Raw genomic sequence first — 14500 nt, forward strand, 5'->3', positions numbered from 1 at the left:
GAGATAAGGTCAGATGGAACGAGCAACCTTCGGCTGCTCAGAATGGGCAAAGAGAGCAGAGAGGGCAGAGGAATACCTGTCGCTTACCTGTCGGGGTACCTACCTAATGGGGAATCACCGAATTGGGCGATTCGCCCACTTATCCTTGTTATGTCAGAAGCATGTCAAAGCGCTTATAATATGTGAAGTAATCTTTATCAAGCCTCGTTGACCCCTCAATCTCCTCTAGGTTTGGACGCCTTCTCACCTAGTGTCTCACCAAGGCCCCAAATGGAGGCCAACTTGCTCTTACCCATGGATGCCAGTTTGTGTGCTGTCGTCGCCGTTATCGGTGCAGGAGCATTCTATCTCCTCAACCTAGTTATTTATCGCCTCTTCTTGTCTCCCCTGGCAAAATTTCCAGGTCCCAAGCTTGCCGCAGTAACAAGTTGGTACGAGTTGTACTATGATCTTGTCCACAAAGGCAAATATCTGTTTGAGATTGAGAAGATGCACGACAAGTACGGTAGGTACTATGACTTTTTGATTTCACTGCACAACTTGCAAAGGAAGCAAAGCTTAGAGCTTCTTGTATATAGGACCAATCGTAAGGATCAATCCGTTCGAGCTTTCCATCCGCGACTCGGAATACTACGACGAACTCTACGTTACGGGCTCCGTCCGCCCCACGGACAGACACGAGGCCTTCGTCGAAGGTATTGTCGACTTCAAGGGCTCTCACATCGCAACAACAGAACATGGCCTCCACCGCAAGAGGAGAAAGCCACTCGACCCTTATTTTTCTCGACTGGGTGTCTCAAGGCTAGAGCCCATGCTTGGCGAGCTGACCGAGAAACTGATCGTCAACCGATTCGAAAGCTTCAAGGGAACTGGCAAGGTAGTGAGACTGGACCATGCCTTCACGGCTTACTCTGGGGATGTGATTAACAGGCTGTGTATGGATGATCCGCCTGATGTTTTGGTGAATGATCCTGAATTCTCACCGTGGTGGTATAATCTGTTCCACAATGGGATTGCAACGCTGCCTTTGTTTATGGGGTTGCCTTGGTTGATTCAGTAAGTTATTCTCGCCAATTGAGGAGTGAATTCTAAACTGGGCAGTGTCGTCCGGCTTATTCCTGTGAGCATTCTGGCGAAGCTGGACCCCGGAACTCAGACCTTCAATAAGTTCAAGATGGTAATAAACCCCTACCCCCAAGAGCATTACCCTGCTGACATTGGTAGATGTGCGATAACCATCTCCGAGTCGCTAAGCGTGAAAAAGCATCCCTGGGATCCAAAGATACCTCGATGATGGGTGGCCGCCCGACCATTTTCCGACATCTGCTGAACAGCGATCTCCCGCCGTCTGAACTCACAGATGATCGCCTGTCTAAGGAAGCCCAGGTCCTTATTGGCACTGGCACCGTTACCACAGCCGGATCGTTGTGCTTCATTTGCTACCATATAATGGTCAACCCCGCCATCAAAAAGCGTCTCCAAGAAGACCTGAAGCCCATCATGGCGAACTACCCGCCCAAGAAGCCGACTTGGGCTGAACTAGAGACAGCACCGTATCTACAGGCGGTGATTAAAGAGGGTCTTCGGTACTTCTATTGTTTTCCCTGTGCCTAAATAGAGCACCACGCCAACTGATGTTGTGTTCTACAGCCTCAGCTTCGGCACTATGCACCGCTGTACGCGTGTATCCCCCAAACAACCCCTCCAGTTCAGGCAGTGGACGATCCCAGCTGGCGTCCCCGTCGGCATGTCTGCATACTATTCCCATCGTGATCCAAGCGTCTTTCCGCGCCCTGATGAATTCCTCCCCGAGCGATGGCTGGCGGACGTTACGCCGGAGATGAGTCGCAACTATGTCCCTTTTTCGAAGGGGTCAAGGCGATGTTTGGGAACGAAGTAGGTTTTTTTCGCCCAGCATGCTAGCCTGCTTAATTGTCTCTGACTTGGCTTGAATAGTCTCGCGTACGCTGAAATCAACCACATTATCGCTACACTTTTTCGTCCTGGGGGTCCCGACTTCAGCCTATATGAAACGAGTGAGAAGGATGTTAAGCCCGCTCACGATTTGATTGTGCCGCTACCGAGTCTGGAGTCAAAGGGATTTCGGGTTATTTTTCATTAATCACAGGCATATAAGTGTGCTGGGATCTCAGAATTGATTAAAAGCAAGCTTAAAAGGCTTCAAGAATCCTGTACATCCCGGTTCCTGTTTCTCTCTATATTATTCTGGGCTTGGATTGTTTGCATGCTGGATATCAATCTAAGCCAAAGTGCTCGCCTGCATAAGACATTTGGGCCTAGCACTACATTCTAGCATTGCGATCTCGGCCTTTGGGCTTCTGATTGTTCAAACAGTAGCTCCACGTGCTTACACCTAAGTGAATCCATAGAGCTGCTTACTGTGTAGCGACCGGACTACGCAAACATCATGCACCATACTGGAATAAACAGCTCAATTGTAGAAAGACCTAGGCATTAATGGCGCACCTCATAACAACCAAATTTGTTCCCCTCTGGATCACAAAACTTCATAAGCGAACCATACGAGCTCTCAGTCGTCTTCGCCTGAATGACACTTCCACCTAACTCATTTACCCGTTTCTCCATCTAACCCAATCAGCGTCGTCATCAGAAAGGTAAATGAGCTCACCCTCTCAAGAGAATCAACAATATAATAGACGGTCACCCCGTGAGCCCTCAGCTGCTCTATTCCTGGCCCGTCCTGGGCCATTTTGACGATTGCACCAGCAAGTCCTACACCATCAGCCTGCGACACGTTTACAAACGAGGAAGAATACCTTTAGGCTCGCAGAACTTGAAGTGCCGCATCTGATTCCCATCCTCAGTAGCTTCACCATGTGCTGGTTTCCATTCCCACGATGGAAATAGAGACGCATAAAATGTCTGCTATCGTTAGTGGACGGCTTGCCTGCGTCTGGGCGACTGACCTTAAGCTCCTCTACATTCTGGGCGGGTATTTCGACAAAGCACGGGCTGCCTTCTGGTGGCGGGTGCCATGGTTGCTTTGGTTGAGTGTTGAGTGTTTGGGTTGTCATGTATGCTCTGCGCGGGTGAACTATAAGGGTCTTTACTTGGAGGTAAGATTGTACGTTTCGAAGGGGGTAAACAACACGATGCATTGTTATCTCAAGGTGTCCAGGATGTTTTGGTCTTGGATTGGTTAAGGGAACATAAGATTTATAAATATGCCACTTCGTATTCGGCCTCGGGCCAGCCAATAGTTTCGCTGTTATTTTCTAATTATGAGTCACTATCCCCGATGAAGTCCAAGTATAATTTATCATACTTCAAAAAAATCCTACGGCCGTATGAGAAGACGGACATGCTATAACGGTACTGTAGTGTGAATGTTGCGCGTATCAGTCAATACGAGCTTGTGAACCTAAAGTGCGGGGTCCCAGTATATAACTTGGTAACTCTCGCCCATTTATTATCGACTCTTATGCAAAGTATCCAAGCTTGCAAATATACGTCTTAGATCGTAGATCATCAACATGCCTCGTACTCGCCCCCGACGACTCAACCACCTCCAAGGCATCAATGTCGACCAGATCGCCCAGATCGCCGACGCAGCCAACAACGACTACCTCCGCCTGGAAAACCTAGACGTCAACATCCCCCCCGATCCAGAGGCTCTAGCTCACACCAAGCACGCCGTCTCCGATGACCCATGTAACAGTTACCTCCCATTCACCGGCAAAGCCCGTCTAAAAGACGCCGCAGCCAGACACGTCTCCCAGCTCTCCGGCATGACATACTCTGGCGCACGCAACTGCGTTATCTCCGTGGGCGGGCTCTCAGGTATCCTGAACGTCCTGCTAGCAACCATCGAAGAAGGCGACGAGGTGATATTGACGGATCCGACCTACCGGGGGCTCATCAATCGGGTCCTGCTCGCTGGCGGCGTCCCCAAGCTTGTGCCGTTTACCTTCGAGCCAGGGAAGGAGTGGACGCTAGATCAGGCCGCGCTGCGGGCTGCTATTACTGATAAAACTACCGCGATGCTGCTCATGTCGCCATCGATGCCGAGCGGGGGCTACTTTACCCTAGAGGACTGGACGCTCATTGCGGAGATTTGCGTACAGAAGGACCTGCTTCTCATCCTGGATGCAGCAATGGAGCGTCTGGTCTTCGATGCACGTCCTGTGGTACACCCAGCCAGTTTACCTGGGATGTTCGAGCGGACGGTCATCGTAGGCTCCTCCGCGAAAGAGCTGAGGATGATCGGATGGCGTGTTGGCTGGATCGTGGGACCAGAGGACCTGATCAGTGATATCGCGGCGGTCTCAATGGCTAATGTCGTTGTGCCCGTGGGAATCGCTCAGGAAGCCGTGGCTGTTGCGCTCGAGCGGTCGTCAGAGACCATGGCGCCGTATGTAGCTGAACTACAGGCGCGCCGTGATCTCGTCGTCGCGGAACTTGACGGGCTGCCAGTTGGCGTTCCGGCGGGCGGATGGAGCCTGCTTCTACGCGTGAGCGATTTCGGGCTTGATGGGAGCACCGCATCGAAGCGTTTGCTCGAACAGGGTGTGTGCGCAACTGCAATGGATGGATGGGGAGAGGTGCACGGTAGCCAGTATATCCGGTTTGTGTTCTCTAATGAGTCCATTGAGAGGCTAAAGGGGCTGGGCGCCAAAGTCCGGAAAGCGTTGGATATATCCAGTGACTGAACGCGGATCATACGGAAATCAATATAAGTGCACAGTTATACACTTATTCCGAAGCATAACTCTGATAAAGTTTGGCTAGCGTTCGTATAAGTTCTACCGTGGCGGAAATAAGGTGTATAAATCCGTTGATGACACTGCGGACGGAAATAAGAGCGAAGATAGTCTCCACTGATGTCACTCCACAATCAGTCTCCCCGCAAATTCCACATATAAAAGGACTGAGGTGTACTGGTGTACTGGTGTACTGGCCCAACATTCTACTCACACTGTAAGCTACCCAATCCCTGCAATCAACATGCCTACCCTTCCAACTCGTCCGCTGGGAAAGAACGGCCCTCAAGTCCCCCGCCTCGGCTTCGGGTTAATGGGCCTGAGCTCCTTCTACGGCACCGCCAAACCCGACCCTGAGCGACTTGCCCTGCTAGATGCTGCATATGAGCTAGGCGAAACATTCTGGGATAGCGGTACGTACCTTACCTATTCCCCATGAATCCGACTAACGGAACCCAGCCGACATATACGGCGACAGCGAGGACCTCCTCGGCAAATGGTTCAGAGCTAACCCCTCCAAACGCGGCAACATCTTCCTCGCAACCAAGTTCGCCAACCGGTTAGGACCAGACGGACAACGCTTCGTCGACTCTTCACCCGAATACGCCCTTGAGGCTTGCGATCGCTCCCTCGCCCGTCTCGGTGTCAAGACCATCGACCTCTACTACTGCCACCGGCTCGACCGCAAGACCCCGATCGAAAAGACCGTCGAGGCAATGGCACAGCTCAAGGCGGAAGGGAAAATCAAATACCTAGGTCTGAGCGAGTGCAGCGCGGACTCGCTGCGTCGCGCTCACAAGGTCCACCCCATCACCGCCGTGCAGATGGAATACTCGCCCTTTGCGCTGGAGATCGAGAGCCCGCAGTACAAACTGCTCGAGACGGCGCGCGAGCTCGGCGTCGCGGTCGTGGCGTACTCGCCGCTGAGCCGGGGGTTCTTGACTGGGGCTATTACCTCGCCGGATGATTTCGAGGAGGGCGATTTCCGCCTGCTTTCGCCGCGGTTTAGCAAGGAGAATTTTGGCAAGAATCTGGCGCTGGTGGAGAAGCTTAAGGCGGTTGCGGCGAAGAAGGGAGTCGCCCCGTCGCAGTTGACATTGGCTTGGTTGATGGCGCAGGGCGATGATATTTTCCCTATTCCTGGGACGACCAAGCTCGAGCGGTTGAAGGAGAATCTGGGGAGCTTGAGCGTCGAGTTGTCTCCGGAAGAAGAGGAGGAGGTTCGATCGGCTTGCAATGCGGCGGAGGTTGCTGGTAGTCGGTATCCTGAGAGCTTTTCGGCGTCGTGTTTTGCGGATACCCCTGCTCTATAATATGTCAGTATATATACATGATAAATGGAGCTAGCCCCGCGTTCCAGGGTTTAGGGATTTGTATATATACGTTAAGCACAGGCCGTTGATATTGCAGCCAATGGCAATTCTGCATTGCTACAGGCATACCGAACAGCATATATAGGACGTTTGTGCCAGTCTAGAGCTTCTGGGTATGCTTGCCATATCTTACACTATAAGCTTGGACTACTCGGACCACTTGTCAGGGACCCGACACTAGCCGTACCAGCTTTCTAACTCTGTAAAAATGTCGGAGACTCTGGAGTCATGCCCGAACCCTCGAAAACACGACATGACACATAGGCGTGAACGCATGGGACCTGTGTCTACTTACCGGTTCTTCATTGGATAGGGCAACGGGTTGTACGCCACTTACAGCATATCAAAGAAACGATCTTAATCTTCCGAGAAACAGTAGCCACTGATTCGGGGATCTTCGGAGCGGCGGCCAGTCCCGAAGGGATAGACAAGATGTGGGGCGTGGAAAGCGAATGGGCAACTCAGCGACATGTGGAAAAGTGGGTATAGATCAAGCTAGAGTCAATTTCTGCTTCTATCGAATTGGAGACATGTGCAAACAGATCCTTTTTCGGGTCTCCTCTTAACTTCTGTCCACGTTTTCTTTCGTCGAATGGTCTGCGGCTATCAGAAATCTGAGGTGACCCGACACTTGATATTGCTCATTTGGGTCACCACTATATGAATTAGATAGCCACTCAGTTGAGAAAAATCAACCTTCTTTGATTTTGCTGGCTGTATAGTTTACTAGGAGTTACTGAACTTCGAACGCTCCTATGAAGAGATGGGTCAGGATATATCTGAACACCGCGCGCCCCTGGATGCAACAGTTTTCGAAAAGCAATCCAACAATCTGTACAAGCGCGATATCCAGACGACAGAAAGCGAATCTTCTAATGATCCCATCGACGAAAAGTTCCCCGAGGGCGGCCTTCGGGCCTGGCTGGTGGTACTCGGCGCATGGTGTGCAATGATTCCATCAATGGGTCTTTTGAATACGATAGGGGTGCTGCATGCATGGACAGCCCAACATCAGCTCGCTGCGTACTCTCCCTCAAGCGTTGGGTGGATTTTTGGGGTCTACAGTTTCTTCTTGTACTTTGGCAGTGCGCAAGTTGGTATGTAGGCCCTGCCTTCACGTTCGAACCTTTCTAACGCGTATAGGTCCCATTTTCGACAGCCGTGGCGTTCTTCCAGTTGTTTTGCCAGGGTCAATTGGCATTGTGTTGGCCGTTTTCTTCTTCAGCGAGAGTACACGTACGTCCCTGCCTCCTGTGTCGTATGCAGGTAAGCTGACGAGCATAGAATACTATCAAATCTTCCTTTCTTTCAGTGTTCTCGGCGGCATCTCCTCCTGCTGCCTGTTCACTCCGGCAATTGCAGCTGTCGGCCACTGGTTCAACGTTCGTCGCGGTCTGGCCACAGGGATAGCCTGCACGGCCGGCGGACTAGGCGGGGTCTTCTTCCCCTTGATCATTCTATACCTCGGCCCTTCGCTCGGATTCACCTGGGCACTGCGGATCATCGGAATCATCTGCTTCGTACTATGCGCACTCGCCTGCCTTTTACTTCGCACCCGACTCCCGCCCAACCGCCAAGCCGGAATGGCAATCGATTTCAAAGCCCTCCGTGAGCCCAAATATGCAGCTACCACTCTCGCGGTCTGGCTGGTAGAGTTCGCCGTCTTCATTCCATACACCTACATCTCCTCGTACGGACTATATGCTGGCATGGACTCGTCTCTCGCATACAAGCTCAGCGTGTTCCTCAATGTCGGCGCGATCCCCGGCCGCGCGTTGCCAGGATTGCTTGCTGACCGCGTTGGCCGGTTCAATATCATGTCATTGACGGCGCTAGTCTGCTCTATATTAACCCTGGCGCTGTGGTATACAGCGGGTGATAATGACGGCGCCATCATCGCCTACGCGACATGCTTCGGGTTCTGGAGTGGCGCGGCGATTAGTTTAACCCCGGTGTGTATCTCACAGGTTTGTCGCACAGAGGACTATGGGAAGCGCAATGGGACGACCTTTACGCTGGTGAGTGTGGGCACTTTGACGGCGATTCCTATAGCCGGTGCCATCCAGGAGTATAACCATGGGGAGTACTGGGGATTGATTGTATTTGGAGGGGTGTTGTACCTGGCGTCATTTGTGGCGTTTGTGCTTGCCAGGGGAGTTGCGGGGGGTTGGCGACTGAAAACTAAATTTTGACCTTGTTTGGTGTGTTGTAGAGGTTTGTGAAGGTTGATAGAGTAGCATCATCTAGAGGACCTCGGCTCTCTGCAATGCACTTCCTAACCTGGCAAGCTTCTAGAAGCATTCTGGAGCAAGACATGACTAACCTGATACAGCTAGTGCGAGGCCCTTGGGTCTCTAATGGACCAATAAAAACGACACTGTGTGGGTTGTCGAGGCTTCGCATGAGCTTGTCCAAGGTAAAGATCGTATCAGATGGACCTTGAATCGAATATGTAAGGCATGGAAGTAATTTATCCTGTGATTTGTCTCGTCCGGGATTGAAATTCTCATCCATCTGATCAAGGTTTACACCTTTTTATCTGCGGATCCTCCCTGTGTAGACGGGAGTTGGAATGAGGCTGTGCATTCCCGCCGGCCTCATGACCGCGGATCTCCCGGAATAGAGTTGCCAACAGACACGTCCTCCAAACCTATATGATGGACGAGAGACAAGAGAGATAGACCCCATGAGACGCAAAACTCTGCGCTCTCTATTCCACCTCACCGTCCTCGGCGGTATCCTTCTCCTCCTCACCCTCAACCGCCCAACCTCCCGCATCAAAACCTTCCCATGGACGCACATCCGCTACAAATCCTCCTCGCCCACCCCGCCGTCCCGCGGCAAATGCCCCGGCCTGAGCAAAACCACCAAACCAGTCCTGGTGGTCTCGCGCGTCACAGCAGACGGTGACCCCTCCTGGCTCGATCCCCTCTCAAAAACATACCACCTCTGCATCTACACCGTCGACAGTCCCAATCCCAAGGCATCCACGCTACAAGTCCCCACAAACCGCGGCCACGAAGCAATGGCCTACCTCACCTTCCTAATCGACAACTACGACGCCATTCCCGCCGCAGGTGCCGTCTTCGTACACGGCTCCCGCTTCGCCTGGCACAACGATCATCCGGCCTACGACAACGCCGCGCTCCTCGCCTCGCTTAACATCCCCGCTGCGCTGGAACAACTCGGGTACCATAACCTGCGCTGCGACTGGAGCGTGAGCACGTGCGCCGCGTCGGCAGCGCCGCAGGGGAGTCTGGAGAATCGGGTGCAGTCTGTGCTTGAACCGTGGAGTGCGCGCGCGGCATCGGATACGGCGCTGCCGGGGGCGCTGGGGGTGTTGTTTGGTGGGGAGGACAGGGAGGCATACCTTGCTGCGAAACTGGGACGCAACGATGCGGTCAAGGCTCAGTGCTGTGCGCAGTTTGTTGTGGCGAGGGAGAATATTTGGCGGCATTCGCGGGCGGAATATGTCGCTTTGCGGCAGTGGCTGCTTGATGGGATGGCGGCTGGTCCGCGGCGATGGGGAGCGGCCCCGCCGGATGATAGGGTCGCGGGCCGGATCCTGTCATATATCTGGCATATTTTGTTTATTGCCCCCGAGCATCTGGGGACTGGGTCTGGGGATGGGGTGGAATTGCAGCGGTTGAATGAGCAGGCGTGTCCGAGGGCCGACGAGTGTTATTGTCGGTTGTACGGACGGTGTAACCTACGTTGTACGAGCCCAGGGAGTTGTCGGGGGGAGTATGTGCTTCCCAAGGACTTCAAGTTACCAGCCGACTGGGGAGAGACCCATTCACGTCCTAAATGAGAGAATCCGCATGTATATGAATGACCTAACGCTAACTATATGCCAAACTCGTGCTTGACATCGACAGCCGTACTAACAGCCTCCTCCTTGGCTCGCTCTCTCCCCGTAGCATCATGTTCCGCATCCCAGGTCTTCAACTGCTCATTAGGGACCTTGACTAATTTATGCGCGGTCGCTCCATCATCCATCTGCAGGATAATCTGCCGGAAGGTATACCCACCCAGCCGCGGCAACACCTTGATATAGAGGTAGTAATACACGCCACAGAGCCCAATACTACATAATCAGCATTGCACTCGGTAAAACAGAGGAAAACTTACATTCCCAAGCTCACGGCGCAGTACGTCGCATACCAGAAACTCACATCCCCTCCCTTCGCCCCTGTTGTGGGCGGATACCACGGCGCAACAACCATATAGGTATTCGAGAGGATCGAGAAGCCGACCACCACGTCCCACGCTTTATATCCCGAGGGCGGAATATTATGCCGCTTGCGGTGGCGACGGGTAAGCAGTAGTCCAATAGCGAGGACTAGGGCGAAGGCGTTGTTGGGGTACACGCCCAAATCGACGACTGCCAACGTAAGTATAGGCTTTATACAGTGTATGTCCGGAGAGAACGCACCGAAATTGAAGGCGTCGCCGGCTGGCGGAGCGAGGATCATGAGGACCGTCAAGGCCCATTTCAGCGCGTAGGGGCCAAGCGGTGTGCCGAATGGACGGGTCGAGGTCCAAAACTTGGTGAACGGAAGGACTCCTTGTCTGGTCTCGTCAGCGATGTTGACGCTACAGTCATGCCATAGCGACTTACCTTCCGCATTCACGGAGGAGACGGGACTGCCCGATGAGAACGGCAAGGAGATTTCCGAATGCGCTGAGACAGATGAGAAAGTTCAGGGCTCGCGACGCACTGCTCGTGCCGAAGACTTTCTGAAAGAAGATACCCGCCGCCACGACCTTGGAGCCGAGGATCTCCCCCTTTGTTGCGGCGGAGAAATAGGCGATGTTGGCGAGCATGTAGAGTGTTGCTACCAGGAAGAGAGAGAGCGGCGCGCTCCACCGTAACGTTTTGATTGGATTCTGCTGGTATGAGTAGCGAACGTCTGAAGCCAAAAGCATGACATACCTTGACTTCATTCACAACATTGAATGCATTCTCGAATCCCGCGTACGAGAAGGCTACCTTGACCAGTGCGTTTGTTGCTCCGTACACCGAGGCAGACGAGCTGCCCTCAAAGGCGTCTCGAAAGTTGGCCTTGGGATCTTCGATCTTGGTGTGGCCCCCAAGGACGACTAGACCGGTGATACCGATGCTAACCCGTGAGTTTCCTTCTTTTTTGACAAGGGATAGACATACAAGATCAATGTGACGAGTTTGACAAACCCAATGGCATTGGCGAAACGCAGCGACCACTTCGTGTTGAATGCCAGGACTATACTGTTAGCATCCTTTTTTAGACAATATGCGATATCTCACCTAGCACTGCAACGCTATACGAAGCCACTGCAACACCCTTGAGCTTCCACGGCGTGGACTCCGCCTCTGCCAGTCGAAACAGATACTGCGCGAGGACTGATCGGTCAGATATACCCGGTATTCAGACTAATACACGTACCGATCGCATTACTACTGCTAAACGAAAACAAAACCGATTGCATTGCAAACACGGTCGGGAGAAAATACTTTGGCCGCGGATACGCCTGTTCGAGGTAAACCACCTCTGACCCGGACCGGCTGGGAAAGTACGAGGAAAACTCCAGGTAGACTGCCAGTGTGCTGCCGGCCATGAAGAATCCAATGACCCAGTAGATCAGTGCCAGGCCAACGGACCCGGCGCCTCTGAGGACAGTTGATGCTGCGGCTGTCAATTCTAGGCATCACATCACACGAGACGAAGGACTCACGGGTGGAAAAGACACCAGTTCCGATCATCTTGCTGAGGTTGAGGAAGATGACTGTGATCCAACCGACCGAGTATCCCAGCGGCGAATTGACTTCAATCGGCGCACCGCTGGCTTCTTGGTAGGTTGGCACGGAGGAGTTGGCACCGGCTTCAGCAGTGTATTGCAGGTCGCCACTGCTGAAGCTCGAAGCATCAGATTGATCATTGTGCTTGGACCCCATTGTGGTAGATTTGGGTTAGAAGGCAGATCAGTGAGCGCTGTTAACCCATCGTGCTGTAGGAGGTCGAACTATTTATCCCTTGATACGTGTAACATAAGGTGCTCATCACCTGGCACAATGACGTGATGCTACGACAGAAGCCGATAAGTCTTCGACAAACTCAAAAGATGGAGACGGCCCGTCTGGCATTGGCAGAAAATCTAGACTGTCAAGTAGACTGTCCTTGTGTCTGTAATGCTCATCCTAATCTGTCTTTATACTCCTCCGCCCAATCATATCTGTTGGCCTGCTTGGTAGCGCTCGGCAATGCGATCCAAGTGCTGATTATCACTCGATTAATATCATTTCTATGGATATGCACTTGGCATTTCGTCTGAAGACTCCAATAAAATCAAGATGCTTATTCGCCAAGGTGATTGCATGATTGCAGGGGACGATGGTAGCATGAGGGGTCTACCCACTAGGGATGTCGCAATCCGCACGATCTTTTAGCATCAACACATCGTTATCAGCCCAATTAACAGTATGGTAGCGACAGCAGCTTCGAAATATAGGCCGAATTAGGCCCATCGCGCCATAATAACACTTTCCAAAGATAAGTCTGTGAATTGACAAACTGACATTGAACTGTACACTGACATGATGTAGCATATAACAACACTTTGGCAAAGGCAGTGCAATCAAGGAAACAGAAAATACAGAGAGGGAGTACACAAGGTCCAACAAGAATAGCTCTTGGTTTGTGCGGCCTATGCAGCCAAATGAGAGGAGTTCCAACAGAGCTGATGCTTTTCCCCGTTCTTGCATCCCAGAGCTCTAGGTTGAAGCCGCCTGGTGGTATGCGCCATTCATGAGGGTTTGCCAGAGCAATAGGAACATTCCTCTGAGTTCCAGAGTACTGAACATCTAGATGGCCTTCATAATCATAAATCTGTGCGGAACTGCCGACGTAGACAGTGACCTGTGGGTCTGCAGGGGTATATCGACATCCTTCACGACTCCGTGTTCTGTTGTCCTACGATCGATCGATCTATTCCTTAGAACAGATCATGGCGCTTCATTGGCAAAGGAAACGGAATGCCAGCTTAGTTCATTCATTGGACGTTGTCGCTTCGTTCTACACCCCGGCTTATTCCTCCGCAATTGCCCCGCCGCTCCACTACTTGCTAAACTCTTTTAAAGTCACCAATTTATGTGACATCTATGTGGAAGACGAATTCGACGTCGTCAATTCGGTACGCTGATTTCTGGCCTTCCACATTTCTTGGAGATCAGTGTCTGACGCTCTCAACAACCAGAAGATCTAGCGCTTACAATGTCGGATCACGGAGACTACGCGCCTGGATCTCCCGTCTTGTCTCAAACGGACGAGGATTATGACAAGCGGCCATTCAATGGTTTGTACATTGATACGGCTCCATTCGGACTGGAGAAAATCTGGGATTATGAGCCTGGTGGCCATCATGCTGTTCAACTTGGCGATTGCCTAGGTCGACAGGGCGAATACCGCGTCATTCACAAGCTAGGCAGCGGGGGGTTCGCCAACGTTTGGCTGTGTCAAGTCCTGCGCAATGGGATACCCCATTATGTGGCTCTTGAGAAAGATTCTTATGGCCGATTACTCGAAAGACGATTGCCCAGAGCTTCGCGTGGAACGGCTTCGAGAATTTGGATTAGAAATGCACATCTGCCTTCCGTTCGATCAATTTCGAATTGAAGGCCCAAATGGGTCACACCTTTGCTTTGTGTATCCTGTGGCGGGGCCGCGTGTCTCTCTTATAGCCCAGCAATTCGAAGACCCGGACAGAAGCTTGCGGAAGATGGCTCGGCAGGCTGCTGAAGTCATGGCTGCATTGCATAGTCATGGTATATGTCACGGAGGTCAGTTCCTGACGTTCCCACGAGCCACACCGCATGGTTGGAACTGACTTGGCAGTAGACTTCACGCCGTCAAACATTCTCCTGAGAGTTGAGGGCCTTGACGGACTACCCGAAGATGAAGTCCTCAAAATCCTGGGAGACCCCGTCAAGGTAGAAGTTTTCACTGAGTCAGGGGAGACTCCGTCTGATCCTACCGCGCCTAGATATCTCGTCCGTCCGGTCGAGTTTCGCCATGTTCCGCTGCCGTACGTCGTAGATGAGATTCTTGTGATCGACTTCGGAGAGTCTTACGATGTCACAAATCCACCAGAGGAGCTTGGTATCCCCGAGAGTTATCGTCCCCCCGAACTTGTTTTAGAGAATACGCCAGGATTTGGATGTGACCTCTGGGCACTCGGCTGCACCCTCTTCGAGATACGAACGGGTAGAAAGCTCTTTGACATGTTTGATGACAATGTTGACAGCCACCTCTTCCACATGGTTGAGATGCTTGGCACACTGCCAGAGCCGTGGTGGTCTACGACCTGGAAGCACAGAAAGGAGTTCTAAAGATGAAACGGACTCATTCG

The 14500-nt window shown here is 52.2% G+C and overlaps 7 protein-coding genes across 7 annotated transcripts; 6 read left to right on the forward strand and 1 right to left on the reverse strand.

Moving 5' to 3' along the window:
- Positions 1-270: 270 nt before the first annotated feature.
- Positions 271-2122, forward strand: Aud_009610 (cytochrome P450; the record flags this gene model as incomplete). The annotated part of the gene is made up of 6 exons (XM_043294460.1): positions 271-505; positions 579-1056; positions 1102-1177; positions 1225-1586; positions 1651-1896; positions 1957-2122. 6 exons carry the CDS (start codon positions 271-273, stop codon positions 2120-2122), a joined length of 1563 nt encoding a protein of 520 aa, XP_043150395.1.
- Positions 2123-3515: 1393 nt separating this feature from the next.
- On the forward strand, positions 3516-4691 carry Aud_009611 (pyridoxal phosphate-dependent aminotransferase; the record flags this gene model as incomplete). Its single annotated transcript, XM_043294461.1, has 1 exon — positions 3516-4691. The coding sequence occupies one exon, from the start codon at positions 3516-3518 to the stop codon at positions 4689-4691; it is 1176 nt and encodes a 391-aa protein (XP_043150396.1).
- A 295-nt stretch (positions 4692-4986) lies between these two features.
- Aud_009612 (uncharacterized protein) lies at positions 4987-6055 on the forward strand (the record flags this gene model as incomplete). The annotated part of the gene is made up of 2 exons (XM_043294462.1): positions 4987-5155; positions 5202-6055. 2 exons carry the CDS (start codon positions 4987-4989, stop codon positions 6053-6055), a joined length of 1023 nt encoding a protein of 340 aa, XP_043150397.1.
- Positions 6056-6878: 823 nt separating this feature from the next.
- Positions 6879-8307, forward strand: Aud_009613 (putative oxalate/formate antiporter; the record flags this gene model as incomplete). Its single annotated transcript, XM_043294463.1, has 3 exons — positions 6879-7212; positions 7259-7351; positions 7400-8307. 3 exons carry the CDS (start codon positions 6879-6881, stop codon positions 8305-8307), a joined length of 1335 nt encoding a protein of 444 aa, XP_043150398.1.
- Positions 8308-8801: 494 nt separating this feature from the next.
- Positions 8802-9926, forward strand: Aud_009614 (DUF3431 domain-containing protein; the record flags this gene model as incomplete). Its single annotated transcript, XM_043294464.1, has 1 exon — positions 8802-9926. The coding sequence occupies one exon, from the start codon at positions 8802-8804 to the stop codon at positions 9924-9926; it is 1125 nt and encodes a 374-aa protein (XP_043150399.1).
- Positions 9927-9961: 35 nt separating this feature from the next.
- Aud_009615 (high affinity methionine permease) lies at positions 9962-12050 on the reverse strand (the record flags this gene model as incomplete). Its single annotated transcript, XM_043294465.1, has 9 exons — positions 9962-10202; positions 10247-10499; positions 10551-10687; positions 10737-11005; positions 11052-11238; positions 11283-11358; positions 11403-11498; positions 11542-11781; positions 11831-12050. 9 exons carry the CDS (start codon positions 12048-12050, stop codon positions 9962-9964), a joined length of 1719 nt encoding a protein of 572 aa, XP_043150400.1.
- A 1315-nt stretch (positions 12051-13365) lies between these two features.
- On the forward strand, positions 13366-14480 carry Aud_009616 (putative protein kinase; the record flags this gene model as incomplete). Its single annotated transcript, XM_043294466.1, has 3 exons — positions 13366-13596; positions 13655-13931; positions 13990-14480. 3 exons carry the CDS (start codon positions 13366-13368, stop codon positions 14478-14480), a joined length of 999 nt encoding a protein of 332 aa, XP_043150401.1.
- Between the last annotated feature and the right edge of the window lie 20 nt (positions 14481-14500).

The sequence above is a fragment of the Aspergillus udagawae genome (genome assembly GCF_001078395.1).
Source record: "Aspergillus udagawae IFM 46973 DNA, scaffold_8, whole genome shotgun sequence".
NCBI lineage: Eukaryota > Fungi > Ascomycota > Eurotiomycetes > Eurotiales > Aspergillaceae > Aspergillus > Aspergillus udagawae.